Below are 22,436 nucleotides of genomic sequence, written 5' to 3'. Positions count from 1 at the left end.
AGATAAAAATTATATCCCGCAATATATATTGAATTACCTAAATAGTGAATAGGATATCAGTGTTATCTTATGATGCATGTACTATTTATCAATGGGTTTTTAGGGTTTAAGAATATTGTAAGAAACTAAGCATCCGGTTGTGGTTCAACTTGTCACTACCTTGCAGCTATCTTTTTGAATCTGGAAGGTCTCTTTTTCCCCCCGAACCTTTTTAATACAATGAATGCAAATCATACAAAAAATAGGAAAATGAAACTCTCGGGATTAAAAATCAAATCCAGGGAAACAAAACTGGGCTAAATATGGTCGGGATGCCGGGAAAGATACCCTAGTCGGTACGTCTTGTTATGGAACGTGAAATCGATATACTAGATCGTCTTTAGTGGAGACGAAACCAGACTTATGGGACGACAGAAGTCTCGAAGACTACAAAAAGTCGGAATTTGACTGTATCTGCATTCTCGTGTGTTGCCTAAGAAGTTTATTATATATATTATAATATATCCGCCACAGTAGTTACTCGAATGATGCTTGAGACATACGGAAGTAACTGAAGAAGTTGTTGGCATCCCGTTTTAGATCCTCAAATAACGTGGCAAATGCGCCTCATGTCTTCTCGCTGCGCATGCAAAGTCCACCCAATGGATTGGGCTCTTTTCCTCCTTAAATGCGCTCAATAAAAGCACAATACACTCTTTCTTATTCATTGTGGTTGACATTACAGCCCACCATAGACTGAGTATAAACAAATCTCCTGCCATAGGATTCTGCGTAACGCAGCTGTTTGCGGCAACATTTAAAAATCCATCCCAGTTTCTGCGGTGCGGCGAACGCAACTATCTGCAGCAACAACATGCTTAGTGTGAAAGGGGCTTTTCAGTAAGGAAATTTTGTTGACACGTTAACAGCATGGAATGAAGTGGGTTTGTAACTGACCTTGATATACAGATCAGAGTGTTTGAGATTGGCTACGAAATTAGAATACCAGTGCCGCGCATACTTCCATATTCAATATTCATGTGTATCTAATGCTTACATAGAATAGGCTTTAATCTGGCCATCGGATTCACATGAGCACCATTTTTATTCCTTATTTCATTTTTAGCAATACTTACACCCAACCAGTTTCGAAAAGCTCATATTCGGTCAAAGTGGTATCAATAATATTGCCGTTTATCCAATCGAATCTTTCAAACGCCAAAGAAACATCAAGTAGTGTGAACTATAAATGTTTCATGCATCATGCACCAAATTTACCAGTGTGTTTTTTTTTCTGGCAACAGTAGGAAAATATGTTCCTAAACTAAGAACATTTCCTACATACGTAGATGATGTTGGGGTGAATTGGTGGACGCGGTGGTACGTAGTACGTAGGGACCAGGCCACCCAGCCGGGCAAGAGGCTGGTGCGGGTTGTGGCCTTGGAGACCCGATGGCTGGTTACCGGCGTCGGTAAACGAAGCTCAGTTGCCGCGAAGGCCTGGAAGTAAGTGTGCACGACCAAGTGTGTCTCTCATCCTTTCCTCTTTTTCTATGAGGTGGCGCTGCTTGAGGTTCTGTGGCGCGGAGCTAAACGTACATCTAACTCATATTCCAGATTCTCCATATCTTACAAACAGCTCGTCGTATATATAGTGAAGTGAGTATTATTTGCAAACGCCACTTCTTACAGTACGCTAGCCATTGTAATGAAGTTCATTGTTACTGAGCCATTGTAATGAAGTTCATTGTTATGTTTCCTGTGTTTGTTAATATAATTTCGAGGGTGATCTTGAAGTTCTACGTTCGGTGAGTTTGATAATGTCTGTGGTGTTACGTAGCTTGTGAAAATAAAGTCATAATTTTATCTGACTGGACAGAAATCGTTCCATTTTTAGGTTATGAATGTTGTTGTTCCATACAGGTGGAAGTTTAAAGTTTACTGTGAGGTAAGTCATTTTGACAGGAACATTTTTCAGTAAAGGTAAATTGTTTCATTTTTTTCTTTATTTTTCTTTTACCAAACTGCGCTAGGATGCATCCAGTTTTAGTTATACTAATTTTGCTGGGTTATTAATGAATGATGTGGTGATTTATAACGACTATTTCTAACAGCAAAATATTACCCATGCATTTCGTTGCGGTTTAATTCCTTGGACTCAAGGACCCTAGCTATTAGAGTTAGGAGCCAATTGTTCTTAAAATACTCTCCAGGAACGACCAATTTAACGATAAATTTCATAATTTCGTGTCTGGGCAACTGATAAGTCCAGAGAAGAAACATTATAGAAGGATTGACCATTGTTTGGCCATTTGTCGGTGACTTCTAAAACTATCTCGATAGACTATGAAGACACGTAACTTGTAAATTTTGTTTATCAGCTTTTACCACTTCAACAGTCAAAATAACACTGAGATTACAGTTGTATTTATTGGCACGGAAAATTTCGTAAGTTGATGCGGTGTCACAAACCTATAATCGAATTTGACCACCAACGCTGGCAATAATTCTTTTGTTTCTTCGTTGTTTAAAAAATACCTTTCTTCCTCGTTGGACTTCAGATTCAGGTATGATTTTGGCTGTAATCAACTAAAAGTAGAAATTTCCTAGTTTCTTCTTGACTTTTCAATATTTCTCCTCCAGAAGAATCTGGGAACATTTATATATATATATATATATATATATATATATATATATATATATATATATATATATATATATATATACACACTTGTGTGTGCAGGTTTATTCTTCAAATCATTACAGTTAAAACACCCAAGTAAAAGATTCCCAGAGGATGAACGCCCTAACTGTAAATAATGTCTTTTGTTCGTTTGTTTTTCGCTGCTCTCAACTCAAATGAAAGCAACCTGTTTTGCTAAACTGATCATTAAACGTCGATAACATAAGGTTCAGCATCACTGAAAAGCGTAATGGGTGGCAGAATGTCATTGCCCTATTATTCTTTGTATTCGTTTGCCATTCGTTCGACAGCTTATCTGAACTAAGCAGAGAGAGAGAAAACAAGTGTTAGGACTTACTTTAAATACCTGATAATCATTCGCTAACTTTAGAATACTTTTTTTTAATATTATATGCAAACGCAAACACATTTTGTAGATACATAAATGTATGTGTGTATGTATCAGCAATCGTTCCATTGCATTTTAGACATTCATACTAAGATCAATTTTCTGAGCGTTGGACATCCATGGGTAGTCAAAGTGAACAGGTAAAAAGAAAATGGCTTCTCATTCGCAGAAAGAACTACGGCGAAGATTTCAACCTTTTCAACAGAATCTGGGAAAGAAACTTCCCCAGATGAATATGCTGAATTCTTCATGATGACTGGCTTGTTGTAGGGTCTGAGAATAGACTGCAGTCAGAGACAGGAAAGAATAACACATAAGAAATAAACTATGCAAAGAGGAGAAAGAAGCAAATGGAAAAGAAGCATATAAAGGGAAATCCTCTTGGTCAATACTGAAAGATTTGGCCGAGTGTCGTGTTGGAACGAATACATGGAAAAGAAGGATGAATATTTGTACAATGGTCTCGGCGTTAGTCTTGAATTAGGTTATGCTGACTCACTTCCCTGGACTACTGCCGACGTAGGAAAGAAATGAAAAAACAACCGTTGATATTTCAGTCTATTCACTACCTCAAGCGCACCATACATAATCTCGCAAAAAATTAATAAATAAATAAATAAACCATAAGCTTGGCTGGCGTGCACCGTTAGAACGTGATTCTCAAGGTTGCCTTTTGTTAACGGATTGCCATTACACATCCTCTCTCTCTCTCTCTCAATTCTCATCTCTCTCTCTCTCTCTCTCTCCTCGTGTGGTATATATATACATAATATATATATATATATATATATATATATATATATATATATATATATATACTATATATATATATATATATATTATATGATATATATATATATAGTATATATATATATATATATATATATATATATATTGTGACCAGGTGCCAAGCATCAGGTGCCAAGCATCTGGTTACTACACTTACCATTGTACTTGTAAGAGCAAGAGACTATAAGTGACAGGTCGGGGACACCATTTGTACTTGATGCAAGGTTGGTCAAGTGCCTGATTACTATACTCTGTTTTTTTTCCATCTGTCCATCCGCCTGTGGTGTTTGTATGGTAACACTGCGTCCCGGGCTTTAGATAGTTACGCTATGTGTAAGTTTTAGGTAAATAAAAGGATATCTGGGTGTACATTTGCAACTGAAAAGTGTTTTAATAATTTACTGTATGCGAATTACCCCGTTAATATTCGAAATAGGATGTTATTATAATCGTTGAATGTAAGCTGAATGTAACTATCTAAAGCCCGGGACGCAGTGTTACCATACAAAAACACCACAGGCGGATGGACAGATGAAAAAAAGCAGAGTATAGTTACCTCACAACAACCAGACGCCTGAACCTTCGTCACAAATACAAAATGACTGAATACTCTAAAGGTAACCGTGATCCCTTATAGAACTTATTAATCATGTAAGAAATCAGACCAAGTTCAATGAAACTGGTGTGAGGTAATCTTAATTAAAGAGTATCACTCCTTCAACAATTTTAAATCTAAGTATTTCCCTGGTTTTAACTCACTTGAAGGAAACCAGCACAATTAACACTCTATATTGGTACCTAAATAAAAATGAAATATATACTGGCAGTAAATAAAGCACTCATGAAAATTTTAATTAATAAAGCAATTTATATATAAATTCAAAAATTATAAGTGAAACTCACAATCTCATGGAAATTGTTATTACTTAAAAACAAAAGTTGAATTAATTCTTGAATTAATCATTAAACAAAATTAAATCAAAGTCATAAATTTTATCAAGAAAATTAATTGATCACATTTTAAACTGTTCAAGTAAAATTAAAATTATAAAGCAATAATTATATTTGAAAAGAAATTCATTTAAGTGCAAGTGATGGATTAAAACAATAAGAAATATTGAAACTAGTTAAACAAAACGGGAATACAATAACATAGAATAATATGGGAAAGCATTAAAAGCAATGACAGTAATAAAAAGTTAAATATATAACACATAAACAATTCAAAAGGTCAATAGACAAATAAAAAAATTTTTAATGTGTAAAAATAGAATACATAAATTCTTCTTAGTGCACTCAAAATTTATAAAGCACCATAACTTTAGCCATTGCAGTTCTACTAAAAAAAAATTTAAAAAAATTATAAAAAGACACCTATAACTATCTTCAACACTTCTGCGGCGCCACACAAAATTACTAAAAACACGATGTTCAGATGCTACAAACTATTATGTTACCAGGAAATTAAATATACTAGCTAGTAATATAGAGTGACCAATTTATACACAAAATATGAGTTATATTACGGTAATAGAACCGAATCCCATGTGCGAGCAAGAGAGAGAGAGAACCAATGCACGGTTGCTCGTCTAATCGTACAATGACTTCTATCTTTTTGCGTAAATGAGCGTATAGAGGTGGATGAGCATACAAGTTCAAGACAAAAACTTATTCCCTCATCTTCGTGATGTCATGGAATTTTCCCATTCACAACTAACTACTACGAGTCAACAAGCCCTCTTTTGACAAATTGAAAGAGATAAGAATTAATTTATCAGTGATATTGAACAAGTTCATAACAAAAGAATCTATTGTTACTAAACTAAGATGAAATTATATCATTTTCATGGAAGGATCTAGATTAATCTGATGCAATATCAAGAGATTCTTACGTGATCATGTATATGAATGAACGCCCAACTTTGTTCGTTACGGGATCGCCTATGACGATAAAAAAATTAGCTGGCTTATCCATTTTCAGGCTGGGAAAACAACCTCCTTCTACCTTTTATAGCTAGCTCCTCTCTCTCTCTCTGCACGTTAAGTTCCTTCTCAACACGGAATTATGCATTATTTAAGCCTATTATCTTTAAGCCAACTAAAATATGGGAATCTGAACATAAAACATACATGTATTACCAAAACCATAATTGCATTACGCAACCCATAACATTAGAATACATACATATACATATATATATATATATATATATATATATATATATATATATATATATATATATATATATATATACATATATATATATATATATATATATATATATATATATATATATATATATATATATATTACATGTTGCTACTTTAAAAATGCATATATCTTCTCCTAGACTGTATGAAATGTTATGTATAGAGTTTTGCAACATTTTTCAGATTCCTTAGCTTGGATGTCTTAAAATTATGTTCAGATTTCACATAACATAATGTAAAAGTTAATATAAGGTAAAATGTAAAGAAAGAGAGAGAGATTATCTTTGTCCATTCGAAGCTAGAATTGTTACCATAATCTGTCAAACATGTTTGATTAGAAACCTCGAGGTCTCCGTTGTGTTTTGAGAATTCTGTCATCACGTCTGATAGGGACTTTTGCTCGAGTCTGTTTCGTCGAATAAATGTCTTTGTTGAGCTAATACATTCATAAGTCGAAACAACGTGCAGATTTCACAATTTTTCTGTAAAGTTACGTCATTTTAGAAGCTTCTAGAAAAGATTACATCATCTTTCGCCTGCCCAAAACGTTTTGAACCCGTCAGGCTCTTGAAGTCCCCATACAAGGAAGAGATTTTCATTGTTGCTTAGAACCACATTGCGTTCAGACATCTCCCCCCTTTCTCTCTCTCTCTCTCCCTCTCTCCCTCTCCATAACTGATAGTTACGTAACGTAAATTTCAGATTTGATATTTTTAGAGTTTATTTAGTATTATTTAGTGCTTTTTGTGGAGTCTGAAGAGACATTGTACAAGTGTGTAACGGCGCCTATTTTTGTAAAATTGTGAAACAAGCTGCAGCAGAAAGAAAATTGGTAAAGGTAAAGTGTGTTATATCTTTATTAGTTGCAACTAATTACTAATAGTTACAATGGTTTGAGTGAAAAGATTTACATTTTTACACATTGCAAATTTTTGTTTTGTTTCATTTGATGTGATTTTTGTTTGTGCATTTATTCATTTTTGTTATTGAAGTGTGTGTTTTTATTTTATATTCTGTGTGATTAGTGCTTTTTACAATATTGGTATTTTCCACATTTTTCTGTTTTCATTTGCATTCGCAATTCAATTAACTTAGTAATTTTCATTACTTAATCATTGCACATTTAATTGAATCTAACGCTTGTGAATTAATTTGCATTTACTTAGAATTCTTTTCAAGTTTTATTGTTGTTTAGCACTTGTGAATTAATTTCCAAATTTTAAGTATGGCCTTACACTTTTGAATTTTGATTTAAGTAATATTCTTGAATTTTGTGATAGATTAATTTTGATTTAATTTTACTTAATTGATTCAAGAATTAATTAAAATTTGCTTTGTTTTCAAGTAACAGTAATTTTCCCTGATATTGTGAATTTCACTTATAATTTTGAGTTTTATGATAAATTTTTTGCAATTTGAATTTTTATAAGTGTTTCTTTACACCAGTATTTATATATGACTATATTTAACTTAGGTAGAAACATAGAGAGGTAATTGATCTGTTTTCCTTCAATTTACTTGAAGTGAGTTTGAACCATGGAAGTACTTAGACTTCTGAAATCAGGGAAATACTTAGACTTTTAAAGCTGTTGATGGAGTGATGCCCTTTGATTAATTTAATTGCTTACAAGATTACCTCACACCTGTTTTGATGAACTTAATCTGATTTTCTACAATACTGGTAAGTTGTTTAAGGGATCACTGTTACCTTTAGAGTATTCAGTCGTTTAGTACCTGTGGTGAAGATTCAGGTGTCTGGTTTTGTGAGGTAACAATTAATGAATGGTAAGTGTAGTAACCAGATACTTGGCACTTCGTCACAATATATATATATATATATATATATATATATATATATATGTGTGTGTGTGTGTGTGTGTTTGTGTGTACTGTGTATATATATATATATATATATATATATTATATATATATATATATATATATATATAGATATCTATATATATATATATATATATATATATATATTATATATATATATATATCTATATATATATATATATATATATATATATATATATAGATAATAGATTTGCCTGGACCAGGGCGCGAACCTATGGATCCTTTCAAACCCAGGAACGTCAGTGAAGCTTTTCCTACTACACCACCGCGAGAGGTTAAAAGTTCATGTCGCCTCTCACCCTCATATACCTTTCGCGCGCAGGTAAATAGTTGGTTTGGAGACAACATCAACCCACCTCGACTCCGGTAGTGTTTGTAGTGCTTTTGACAGCACGTAGCCAATCTATAAGTCATATCACATTTCCGTGATTCATATACATATATCGAGCTACAATTGTAGCTCGATATATGTATATGAACATTTTGAGCAATGACTCGGTCTTTCTTTGCCCTCTGAGGAATCTTACAATTTATGTTAAGCTCATATCCGTTGCCTCCTCCCTGCCGCGCACGTATTTATACGATGTTTGTATAGCAGGTCTACTGCAAATTCCTGCTGTGAAGGCAGATTTTCCCTGTCCTTCTGCCCTGGACCAAAAAGTGCACGCTGCAAATCATCCCACATGTCCTGGACACATGCTCATTGCTCCCAGCAATTAATCCAGTATTTGGCTGTATGTGAGGGTCATTAGCATCCTTATTGGTGCCTTGAAATCAGTAAAGTAATATTAAGGTGTAAATACATTCCCAAGTAAATTCAACTCTTGTGGTTTCCTTATGATTTTTCCCTTAACTTGTATTTGGCCTTCAGTAGACCCCTTGTTTTTGTTTCTGATTAAGCTGATCGGTCTCTGTGTTAATTGTGGTCAGGAAGAAAAGCATCAAATTGCAGATCAATTTATATATTTGTATATATATATATATATATATTAAGTATATATATATATATATAATATATATATATATATATATATAAAGATATATGCCACGAAGGAAAATAAACAGTGGAGTATCCACGAGACCTTTTGAGGTCCAAACGTCCTTTACTAAGGAGATGTTCATCTGCTTAGTAAAGGACGTTTGGACGTCGAAAGGTCTCGCGGATACTCCGTTGTTTATTTTCCTTCGTGGCATATATCTTTATTAATGGATTTATCACGTTCCTAACTTTCGTGATTCAGTTATATATATATATATATATATTGTAACGGCTTGTTTTACAGTCACCAAAATGCACTACTCAATACCCTCTTCATGTATCCATATAACACCGATATGAAGTCCACAATAGGGTGGAATCATAGCAAAAACGCAATTTTCAAAGTACAAGGATGAACTTAAGGGGAGGTAAACAAACACAATGAAAACCATACATTTAATACATGAATAAACAGATAGAAATTACCGCTGAACCTCTTGAGTACAGGAAATAAATGAACCACTATCACACTTGATAATAATAATTCGAACTACACATATACATAATTAAGATAGAAACACACTCACTCAAACCAAAATACCGGGGTCCAGAAAGAAGGAGAAAATCGTAAAGAAAGAATACCCTGGCGATTTACATATTAATTTTCATACAACCGAACTTGTCACTAATAAGTTTCCTTATAAATAATCTTTATTATTCTTCTGGAAGAATATGGAAATCCTCCACATCTGGAGGAGGAGTAGTTCCACAGGTGGTTAATCAACTCGGGCCCAGACGAGCAGCCACAACAGAATCGCAGCCGTGATCAATAAAATTCAAAAGGTATAAAAGAATCTTTATAACTGAACCAGAGGTGGTGCAGGGAATTCCAAAGGACCTCCAGATAGGTAATCTAGAGAGATCTCCCAATTTGAAGATAGCAGCTATCCAATATAAATCCTCAGGTTCTAAAGTTAAGGGAAATTTACCAGCAGAAGCTGGTAGTACTCCTCATCCATGAAGCAAGGCAAAAATAATCTGCATATGAAAAGGTCCAGAGAACGACTGCCTGTTTTCCTCACAGAAGCTAAGAAGTCACCCCCCATTATCCACAGGGGAGGGACCACACACAACCCCTTTAAAAAATAAACACCAACATTTATAACAAGCAGACAATTGTTATACTTGAGAAGAGATCAAATGACAAGTGAACTTACAAAACTAGGTTTAACAAATTAAATCTAAAAAATTCATTTAATAATAATACTTAATGAAAAAGGATCACTTACTGACAGAATATTTTATTCATAATTAAATACAGGTGCACTCGCCTCTCCAATTCACAGTCTACTTCCGTTACGGGATTATCTCTTAATCCTCTCTTGTCCGTTTGACTGCCTGTGAACTTGTGGCCACAGGTTACTTGGGATTGAGAGAGCAAGTGCGGTCGCCCAGCTGCTTTATTAGATACCACACCCTGTGCTGACCATGTGGGAAAGGTGTGGAAGAACAAGTAGTCCCACCTAGCAGGATTTTGGCAATCCCTATGAGTTAATAAAAAGGTGGAAGTGCTGCGAACTGACCTTTGCTACGGGCTGCTCCAGGAGCAAGAGCCCATGCCAGCACAAGGCTGGCTCAATCTTAAAAAACAGCAAACAAGGGAACTGACCTTAGATGCCTTAAACAATTCCCCTGCTCCAGACAAGCAAGATTGTTCTGCTCCTTTTGAGCTACTGACCCCCTCTTTGGGACAGCTGTATATATAAAGTCCTGTGTATAAAATTTCCCTACCCATCGGTGCCTAGAGGAACATGGACTCCAATCTTCAACCCAGTAATGTGCAAGTGCAAGTACAGCAGTCAGTCAATCTCAATCTCTGACCTAATTTTCCTTTCATTCTCCTGAGTGATTACTGTATTGTGTTATAATTGTCTTGTGTTATAATCATATTGTGGTATAAGCAGATTAGGCCCTCATTGTATTATTACCATCGAACTGGGCTCTAGTAATATTGTGCTTTATCTGTGCTGTGTTATAATTGCATTGTTATTGGCAGTCAGCCAGAGATTACTCCATTTGTGAAGTTGTACACTCGGCAAGGAAAGGCAGGATACAGTTTTCATTAGCTTTTGTTCATCGAATTTACCATTTGTTTTTTACTGAAAAGACACAATCTCGTTAAATTTACTCTAGAATATGAAAATACATTGCAAATATTTCATATAAGTTAAAACTACAAAGCAAAACCGTTCAGATACTTAATAACACGATATGTGTCCGAAGTAATTGGAATTTCTCAGATGGATTCGTTCATAGAGATCTTGTAGATAGAATGTGAATTTCTGATTGTAGTACCATGTATGACGATGACAATATTTACTCGTTTTCCTTCATGAACGGGAATATTATTGCATCACCATACGTGGTGAATGTAATTTGTTTTAGTTTCTACAAATTTATGTTCGTATTCCAAAGCGTTTAAAGTTAGCTGACGTCAATGGCAGTCAATGTTGCGACTGCTAAGGTAGGTTGAGCAAATCCAGTTGCATCCACAAGAGCGTTTTCTATGATGTGAGGAGGAGCCCTAGAACTTCGAGGGAGAAAGCGCAATTCACTGGAACTGGCTTACATAACGGATTTCACACTTTGATTCCTTTGACGTTGACATTGATCGAATGCTAGTTGGTGTTTACAAAGCTATTGTCTTTAAAAATAAATCTTTATCAAGGTTAAAGTAGCATGTCAGCTTAAAGATTTCTGGCTATGCTCCCATTGCAAAGCAGTTCGTAGTTAGCCTACACAACTGCATTACTTTGCCGTGAAGCTCAAAAACCACCCAACACATCAGCATTTTTTGCACGACATAAAACTTTAATTGTCTGTGCAATACATATTGAGTTATTTGTGTTAATAAATATTTTGACTTAACACAGCTTTTTTCGTGACTGATTTGTGGATGAAACCCGATTTTCAAAAGTACAGACTAAATCAAGAGAGCAAGAATGACCACAGCCTGTGTTTGAATTTTTCCAAGTCTTTTTACAATCTTTGAATGTTACGGTAACTGTTGATTGAAATAAAGATTAGGGTATGAATTTCTTAGAGAATTAATTTAAATATTATGATTCTTCAAATTTTATCTAACATATTGCAGCACGATCTTGGCAGCCATATCACCCTGTTTCCCAGGTATCTGTGCACCGACTCGCTCGCTGCTCTTTCCTCTGCCTTTCCTCATCACAAGTCCTTCACCAATACTATAATTCTCTCTCTCTCTCTCTCTCTCTCTCTCTCTCTCTCTCTCTCTCTCTCTCTCTCTCTCTCTCTTTATTTCTAAAACATACTTTAAAAATATATAGTACCACTCAATCTCCCAAAGAAAATACGTGTAATGAAATTAAGTTATAAATAGGCCTATGCTTTCACGTATGTAGATTTTGCTCTCTCTCTCTCTCTCTCTCTCTCTCTCTCTCTCTCTCTCTCTCTCTCTCTCTCTCTCTCCATTTTTAAAACCCATTTGAAAAAATATAACCACTCAATCTCTCAAAGTAAATATAATGAATTAAGGATCTCTATAGATAAGCCTATGCTTGCGCTGTCTCTCTCTCTCTCTCTCTCTCTCTCTCTCTCTCTCTCTCTCTCTCTCTCTCTCTCTCAAGTTTCTTCCCCCATCACCACATCTCTCTCTCTCTCTCTCTCCTTTTGAAACATTTATAAAAATATTGTCACTCAATCTCTCAAAGTAAATATAATGAATTAAGTATCTCAATCGATAGGCCTATATGCTTGCACGCTCTCTCTCCCGTCATAATATTTCATTCTTTACTGTATTGTTCCTCACGATTTCCACAAGTACTGCCCAAATTTTAAAACATTTTCTCTCATTTTTTAAGATCCGTTTTCAATTACGCATGAATTTTGCATTAGTTTAGTGTCAAACATTACTTATAAGTAAGGATGATGGATATTCTACCCTGAACTGACGTTACCAAACCAACATTAAAGAATAGAATAGAGCCTGTTTCTACATTCAAGTATTAATGATTATAGGACTTCTACAGAATCTTTATGGTGTAAAGTTAATGGAAATCTAGAGAGTAACAAATGCTATGATTTTGAAACTGCCCCCTTTCTAGAGTTGCCAGGTGTGGCATAATTGAGCAATATATGTCCAAAGATTTTTAAAAAAACTGTATCCTGACTTTCCTTGACGAGTGTACTTGTGTCATAACTGGTTGCCTTCAGAGTAATAAAAAACGGAAAGTTACTCTTCATGCGATCGAATACTTGTACAATTGCGCTATTAAATATTGCATCACTTTACGAAATATAGCATTCGGATCGTTTTTCTTTTTCTTATTTTCCGTAAAATAATTAGTTTGAAAAAAACTTTTTTATAACATGAATATTGAAATCTATTATCACTTGTTAAAAAATAAAACCACGGAAAACCTCATTTTATGCAGGTTTTTAAGTATTTTGTCCGAATCATTAGTAAATATTCCATTATGTTTACCTATGAAGTCCTACCAACTATGTCAGCAGAGTATCATCTGTATAAAGATTGCAAATTTATGCAAATCATTCGTAAGTGAATGGAATTTGGCTTATCTGTTGTTATCAGTTTGTTTAAAGTTCGTTCTGTTGAAAGAAAAAAAGCGTTATTTCAAGTTAGCATATGAAATATAATACAAAAAATATTATATAATATGTAACTTCCTTAAATTAATATAAATACTCTCGCTTGACCGAATGATGGTGAAATACACTGAAGTGTGTGGTTCATTTGGCACGCCTGGAACACCGAATGTTGAGTAGCTTGGTGTTGATGCACGATAACTCATAAATCTTACATATGTTAATTTCTTTTTAAATATCATGAAAACCGTCAAATTGACAAAATACAAAATCTTATGTATGCTAATTTTCTTTTTAATATGATAAAAAAAAAACGTCAAATTCACAGAATATGTTTAAATATTTGATGGAGAATTCAGACACCTGAGAAGAGAATGGTTTAATGTGAGTCACATAAGCCTAGAATGATCGAAACTGGTAACGATATCTGTGTAAACGGATTTATCGTGCTTTGGAAGTTACACTAAATTACAGTCTACTCTAAGTCCAGAGCAACCTATAGGCTGTAACGACCTAACATAAACTAAGTCCGTCACCATAGCACATTATGTGCCTGCTCTCCCAGGTGATATTTGCCAGATACCGCTTGCTGAATATTTCCATATATACCTATTGTCTGAAACAGTAAGGCAACTGATGCAATATTTTGTAAAGTGACCGTACCTTACGTATGCATTCCTCGATCGATATCGATAGTCACGTGTATGACACAATGGTTTCAAGCGCCTCAGTGTCGTGGTTGGTATGGTGTTGGCGTCCCACCTCGGTGATCGCCAGTTCGATTCTCGGCCATTCCATTGAGAAGGAAGAGATGTATATTTCTGGTGATAGAAGTTCACTCGTGACGTGGTTCGGAAGTCACGTAAAGCCGTTGGTCCCGTTGCTGAATAACCACTGGTTCCATGCAACGTTAAAATACCATACGAACAAACAAATACAATCGTTTCGTTGCAGGCTATAATCGAGCCGCTGTGGATTCTGTATTTTCGCCTCGTGTTGCTCCGGGATTCTTCCCCTCCTTTGTATCGCCTACATACCACGTGTTGGAACAGACCAGCCACCCACTCATCTACTTCAAGATCTCTTCCATTATTAATTACTATTTGTGTTATGGGCCCTTATGTACCCCTGTAAACCCACAAGGTGTAATCAATTCTTTTAATATGATTTGTGAATGTGAATATAATTAATTAAGCTAACCCTTAGAGTTTGCATAATCCATACTTACTCTGAAACAGGCCCTCAGCCTCATTTTAATTATATGTGGTTGCCCTTCTGTGTCCAGGTTATTTGCAGCTAATATATATATTATATTCTATATATATATATATATATTATTATATATATATTCATATTGTGGTCGTGTTTGAAAGACAGATACTTACAAACGTATCACAGAATCCTGAAGGTCATTAGATAAGTAAGGAAATATAATAAAAGTCACGCTCCCAAACCAAGGAAACTTTAACCGTACCCAGGCAACGTCCAGAAGGTGACCACAGATGCAGTAACATCATCTCGTTCCCCGTCTTGGTCTTCGCTGAAAATATTTTTGCAGCGAGAATGTCAGTACTGCTTTGCCATAACCACGTCCCTATATACATATATTATAAAGTTAGCCCACATTCCATGGACGCTGGTGTTGCAGGCACAAGGCCCTTTAAGCTTGTGAATCTTATGAAAATTTTAACATTACCGGTTATATACAATTTTAAAGTACATTTTCTTAGTAGCGGTGTACTTTCATAGACTTTTTTTTTTATGTCACACTTCGATTTTTATATATTCAATGATTTCGCGGTTCCTTTGATTTATTTGACAAATATTGATTTTTTTAAATTCCTGGTCGAATTAATTATTGAGGAAATCCGGTTGTCTATAGTTGGATGTATAATTACTTTCACTTTCTATACCTATATAAAGACATAAGCTGTGCAGTGTCAGTAGCGCATCAAGTTTTTCTGTTCTTATTTTTGCGTTTGTGGGCTGATGGGCTTTTGCTTTCCGGAGGGGAAGGGCTTTGATATTATGTTGTTTCTTACTCATTCTCTGCACTGTTTTTTTTTTCTATTTCTTCTTGAATTTATTTGTTCGTCGTGTACTTTTTTAAATTAATTTTTGCTACGTCAGGTAGAACTGATCGTTTCCAGTCCATGTTCACTGTTTTCCCTCCGTTCAGGCGTTCCCTTGCCATCTCTGTAATCATCGGAAGATGATCTCTCTCTCTCTCTCTCTCTCTCGGTCAGCTACGAAGGCCCTGAACTATTGTCTGGAACGGTTGTGTTGCCGAACGTTCCTTGCAACCTCGTGACCTTATGGGAATTGCTTCATCGATTCTTCAAGATCAGATTTCTAACTGAATATGATATGTCGATGGACTTTCTTTTCGGTTCATTGCCTTTGTTAAAGAAATATTTGCGATTGTCGTACGCCTCTCAGTTACACCTTGATATTCATTCAGAGTAGTATGCTACAACATATCTTTTATAAAATAATTCAAAACTTCTCTTTCTGTCAACTCTAAAGAACTAAAAATGTTTAATAAATTATAATCTCAAAGTTTTCCATTATTCATCTATCACACTGAAATGGAAAATGAACAGCCTTATTACGCATATATACAAAGATTATAATGTTTTTTTTTTACAGATTTACTGCACATTGGAATGAAAATAAGCTGTATATTTTGTAAAATAAATGTATCAGAAATTGAAGATCATCCACGAATCTTTAATAAAATATTACTTTTTGCCCCCTAAATATGGACAGTAAATGGTTTCTTGCGCACTTAACAATTTAAAGTTTTAATGTGCGTATCAATTTCAGAAATATGTTATTGATGCATTTTATACAAAAGATTGCAGAAGCGATTTTGAAACAAGAAATTATTGGTAGAAACTTCGTCACATGATCATGACGCAAGGAATTCTAAAGGATATTTACTTTCTTTTAGGCCCAGAAAATGAACGGCACGGAGGAGGACTTTACTGCTTCCCCAGCGGCGGCGGCGGCGGAGGAGGAGAAGGACGAGAACAATGCATCCCAACAGCCTTCCCAAGGAAATTCCCGAAGACCGCCCGAAGACACATTTCTCTACGGAATGAACGACATCCCTGATTGGTCCACTTCCTTCTTGGTTGGCTTTCAGGTAATATTAATTAAATAATACTATATAATATATAATATATATATATATATAATAGATAATAAAAGGAGCCCATAAAAAACACCAAAATATATGGGCTCCTTTTATGGATGGAATTCTGTTGTAACAGAACATTTTACCAGTCACATATATAGTATATATATATATATATATATATATATATATATATATATATATATATATATATATATATATATATATGTGTGTGTGGTGTGTGTGTGTGTGTGTGTGTGTGTGTGTGTGTGTGTATTCAGATTTCGTTGAATTCTGTGGCTTTTTCGTTGTTGATCAACTTCTTATTAGTTTGACAAAATTTTCCAAATCTTTGTTCTTCCAAATTCAATTGGTGGATAAGAAATGGGAGATGAACTGATAAATGCAACACCTCAGCTGTGCCGTCTCGTCGTGACCTCTTCAAAGTGTATAATTTGGACATTGTTGTTGTTTTTAGATTTAGTTGGCCATATGCCGCCCGTAACAATCTGGACATAGCGCCCTGTTGTTTTAATAGTTCCCTGGTGGATATGTAACGTCCAAACAATAATAATGTTATAATAATACCATAATAATACAATAACCCACTACAATAGCTGGTGACAGTCAGTAGTGTCGGAAGCAGTATATTGAAGGCACTGGAAGTCAGTTGAGTTTTGTGTGTTATTGATTTGTTTTATTGATATGTTGTTAGTTTGGTGTTGTTTGCTTTGGAGTGGTTGTGCCTGTATTGTTGGATTTGTTGTGCTTTTGAGTTCCTGAGGGTTGTATATGATTGTTGTGGTTGAGGGTTGTTGTTGTTGTTGTTGGGGGCTGTTGTGGATTCTTGGTGTTGTTAGTGGGTGTGTGTTGCCTTTTTTGTGTTGTTTTTTTGTGTTGGTGGTTGGTTGCGCAGTGGTCTTTTTTTGTTTTATTGTGTTGAGTTTTTGTTGTTATATGTGAGGTTGTGGTTGTGTTCCTTGGTTGTTTGCTGTGTTGTTAGGTTGTGTTCCTTGGTTGTTGTTGTGTTGTTGTGGTCCTTGGTTGTTGTGTTGTTGTTTAGTTGTTGGGTTGTAGTCCTTGGGTGTTGTTTTGTTATTGGGTTGTGGGATGTGGTCTTGTTGTTGTGGTTGATATCTCTGTGACCTCGACCGGCAGACAGCACAGCATAGCCCTGGAGTATCTGGAGTTGGTAAGTACATGTGTTTTGTGTTTGTTTGTTTGTTTATTTCTTTTCTTTTCTTTTTTGTAGGTATAGGTCAATTGTCCTGCGTGTATGTTGTAGTGTAAAGAGGAAAGTGTGACTGGGGTGAGTTGGGCAGCTGGAGTGATTAGGTTTATGTGGGGGGATTTAGCCTGCTTGTTTTTTAGCTTATGATCCCGCCACAACATGGGCTGGAACTTCTCTTCTTATATTTACTTTATTCATCAATTTATTTATTTATTTATTTATTTATTTATACAATGGCAGATTTATTTATTTGTCTTAATGATGCTTCCTAATCTGCTGTAATTTCATATAAATAAGCTGTAAGTTCATATAAAATACATATGACTATTTAAAAAATGATAAATAAGAAATTGACAAACCACAAACTCTGAAAAGATTGAACACAACTTCTCTCTCGTTAAGAGAAGTTAAGAATGGGATGTTATTTATTTATTAGAATGAAAATTTAAAAACATAAATAATATGCATGTTAAACAGTACAGAATAATTATTTCCAATAAGATATAGTGCATTTTAAACATTTTCGTTGGTCAAACAACGGGCTGTCTGGCCGTAGATTTTAGCATGTTTTAATTTATTTGCTGTACTGAATTAAGAGGCCTATTTCTGGTCAGTTATTTTGTGTTTCCAGTTATAATTAAGAATATATAAACAGGTTTAATTTTTGTCCTTTTTATTTGATTCTTGTTAGTATGAGTACTGCTAATTATGAGTATCATTTATGAAGACCACTCCACGTCAAGTTAGGAATATAATGTTTGCAACTTATGTGTCAGGGGGAAATCTTGAATGCGTCCCGAGTATGCTGGAGGTCGAATCACGCCCTCTTCTATTCCAAACTGAATCCTGATGTCCCCAGATAAAATCCTTACAGTCTGGATTAGAGCATCTATTTCCTTAATGCTCTTACCATACAGCTTAATGTCATCCATGGTTAATTCATCATTGCTATTATAATTAGTTTATTAAAAGTAATGGCTACTTCAGCAGTGTTACACTTGTAGAGATTCTTCTCTATTTTACGAATACCGTCTTTTTCCATGCTACTTAAACAGGCTAGTAGAGCACCTATAGAGGTCATGATCAAATACAGTGTCAAAATAGGTGCATATATTTGAATTTTACAGATAAACTATGATACCATAGTCATCAAAGTCATTAACGGAGCTTTCGTCTGGAGCTGCCAGACATCCTCGGGCTGGGAAGCTGAGGATGGACTGATCTTGGTGTGGTGTCTGTCGTCCTTATATTTGGGGTTGACAGCAGTGGGTCTGCCCCATGCTGATCTCGATAGTTGCAATGCTGCAAGTCCTGCAGCCGTCTAGACCTCCTGAGTGGCACAGTTACGTTGATGACATTGCGCTACTCTGCGGGACGTCATGGCTAATTTGATTTCCATCGGCTGCAGGAGTACCTCGTTCGGGGCCTTTCTGATGACCAGAATCGGAAGACGCACAGCCTTATTATAAAAAATAACCCTTCTCCACAGGTACGAGACCCCCTGAAGCAGACGCATGTAGTGTACCAGTATACATGCCCAATCCGCGAATGCAGCGGCGCCTACGTAGGTATGACTACCATGCGCCTGTTGAAGAGACTCTCATGCCACACCCAAGAGGGGGCTATCAAGAATCACGCCCGCACCAAACATCAAGAGCCCATTTCCCAGGATGTCATCATACAGAACACGAAGATCATCGGGAAGGCCCCTGATGCCCATCGGTTGCGCTGCTGGAGGCGCTTCTCATCCAGCAATAAAACCTACACTGAATACAACGCAAGAGGAATTTCTCTTCTCTACGAGTATGAGAAGACCAGCCACCAACAATGACACCACCGATCACGACAACGTCCCCAAATGAGGTACTCTTGCAGCCAATGGAAATCAAATTAGCCGTGACATCCCGCAGAGTAGCGCAACGCCCATCAATGTTACCGTGCCACTCAGGAGGTCTAGACGGCTGCAGGACTTGCAACATTGCAACTATCGACTTGGAGAAAGTGGCTTAAGACCTGGCTCAAGCCACCAATGAAAACGAAAACTCGCCGCCAACAGCCAATGGGAGATCAACATGGGGCAGACCCACTGCTGTCAACCCCAAATATAAGGACGATGGACACCACACCAAGATCAGTCCACCCTTAGCTTCCCAGCCCGAGGATGTCTGGTAGATCCAGACGAAAGCTCCGTTAATGACTTTGATGACTATGGTATCATAGTTTATCTGTAAAATTCAAATATATGCACCTATTTTGACACTGTATTTGATCATGACCTCTATAGGTGCTCTACTAGCCTGTTTAAGTAGCATGGAAAAAGACGGTATTCGTAAAATAGAGAAGAATCTCTACAAGTGTAACGCTGCTGAAGTAGCCATTACTTTTAATAAACTAATTATAATAGCAATGATGAATTAACCATGGATGACATTAAGCTGTATGGTAAGAGCATTAAGGAAATAGATGCTCTAATCCAGACTGTAAGGATTTTATCTGGGGACATCAGGATTCAGTTTGGAATAGAAGAGGGCGTGATTCGACCTCCAGCATACTCGGGACGCATTCAAGATTTCCCCTTGACACATAAGTTGCAAACATTATATTCCTAACTTGACGTGGAGTGGTCTTCATAAATGATACTCATAATTAGCAGTACTCATACTAACAAGAATCAAATAAAAAGGACAAAAATTAAACCTGATTATATATTGTTAATTATAACTGGAAACACAAAATAATTGACCAGAAATAGGCCTCTTAATTCAGTACAGCAAGTAAATTAAAACATGCTAAAATCTACGGCCAGACAGCCCGTTGTTTAACCAACGAAAATGTTTAAAATGCACTATATCTTATTGGAAATAATTTTTCTGTACTGTTTAACATCCATATTATTTATATTTTTAAATTTTCATTCTAATAAATAAATAAACATCCCATTCATAACTTCCCGTATCGTTAACCAAGCGTAAAACACCTTTTTCAGACCTATTTAGGCTTTCCTATCCCGCCAACAACAACAACAAAGTAGTTTGTAAGCTTACTCCCTGAGTAAGCAAAAATGCGCCTTGGTCAACATACAAAAAGGCAAAGTGACAAGGATTGAAGGGATAAAGCTACCAGACGGGAATAGCATGAAATACCTAGATGAGACAGGATACAAATACATGGGAATAATAGAAGATATAAAACACCAAGAAATGAGGGACACAATCAGATAACAATATATATAGGGACTAAAGGCAATACTTTAGTCAAAACTCAACGAAAGCCATAAACGCGGGCAATACCAGTAACCAGATACAGCGCAGGAGTAGTGGAGTGAAAGATGGCTGAACTACGTAGCATAGATCAGGAAACTAGGAAAGACATGACAATCCACAGAGCACTCCTCCCAAGAGCAAATACAGACAGACTATACATATCATAAAAGGAAGGAGGGAGAGCTCTATCAAGCATAGAGGACTGCGTCAACATCGAGAACAGAGCACTAGAGCAATATGTGAAAACCATTGACAACATCGAGAACAGAGCACTAGAGCAATATGGGAAAACCATTGATAACAGTAGACGAAGACCCAGATATATACAAAGACAGGAGAATGAAAATGAATGCGTGGACAGTGCAATGAAGCTGGCAATGGTTACAGAGGGAAGAACTCAAGAAGGAAACAGAAGGAATGGTAACAGCGGCACAAGATCAGGCCCTAAGAACCAGATATGTCCAAAGAACAATAGATAGAAATAACGTCTCACCTATCTGCAGAGAGTGCAATATGAAAGAGGCATGATTCAGTAGCTAAAAGCCTTCCACTGGAACCTGTGCAAAGAAACGCCAGCTAGCTTGCTGTAATAACTGGTACAAGCACCAGCCTGAGAGAGCGATTGAAAACGATCAGGCAAAGATCTTCAGGGACCAATGGTATCAGAATAGATAAGATGATACGTGCCAATAGAACAGACTTGAGGCTGATTGACAAAATAAGAAAGAGAAAAAATTGGTAAGCATCAAGACCTGAAATTAGAAATAAGAAGGATATGGGATATGCCAGTGGAAATTGTATCCATAATCATAGAAACACTAGGCACGCTCCCAAGATTCTTGAGAGGGAACTTGGAAAAACTAGATACTGAAGTAGCTCCAGAACTCATGCAGAAGAGCGTGCTATTAGAAACAGCGTACATAATTAGAAAAGTGATGGACTCCAAAGGAGGCAGGATGCAACCCGGAACCCCACACTATAAAGGCCACCCAGTCGAACAGGATGACTGAAGAAAAAAATAGTAATACTAACAATCATTTCACCCCCTGCATTAATCTGCATATTTCAGACACTATTATTAACAGTCATGTATCAAAACATGACGTCTTTCCCTCCTACAGAGCATGTCATATTTTGAATAATAATAATAATAACAACTCTGCTATCCTGCAGCACTATCTGGCCATGATAGGCGGAACAATAGCGATGCCTCTGATCCTGTGTCCGTCCCTGTGTATGCTGAAAGACGACATCG

The 22,436-nt window shown here is 36.0% G+C and overlaps 1 protein-coding gene across 1 annotated transcript in view; it reads left to right on the top strand.

Annotated features, from left to right (window-relative positions):
• The first annotated feature begins 1,451 nt into the window (after window positions 1-1,451).
• Window positions 1,452-22,436, top strand: part of LOC135201624 (solute carrier family 23 member 2-like) — a 54,500-nt gene continuing 33,515 nt past the window's right edge. Inside the window, exons 1-3 of the mRNA XM_064230688.1 lie at window positions 1,452-1,638; window positions 16,502-16,696; window positions 22,355-22,436. The exon at window positions 22,355-22,436 is cut by the window's right edge and continues 76 nt beyond it. Of these exons, the coding sequence (XP_064086758.1) occupies window positions 16,511-16,696; window positions 22,355-22,436 (268 nt within the window). The 5' untranslated portion in view covers window positions 1,452-1,638; window positions 16,502-16,510. The remainder of the gene's footprint in view (window positions 1,639-16,501; window positions 16,697-22,354) is intronic.

The sequence above is a fragment of the Macrobrachium nipponense genome, chromosome 23 (genome assembly GCF_015104395.2).
Source record: "Macrobrachium nipponense isolate FS-2020 chromosome 23, ASM1510439v2, whole genome shotgun sequence".
In the NCBI taxonomy this organism is placed as follows: Eukaryota; Metazoa; Arthropoda; class Malacostraca; order Decapoda; family Palaemonidae; genus Macrobrachium; species Macrobrachium nipponense.
Note: the sequence above shows the minus strand (reverse complement) of the source record. Positions and strands in the feature narration are given on the sequence as shown.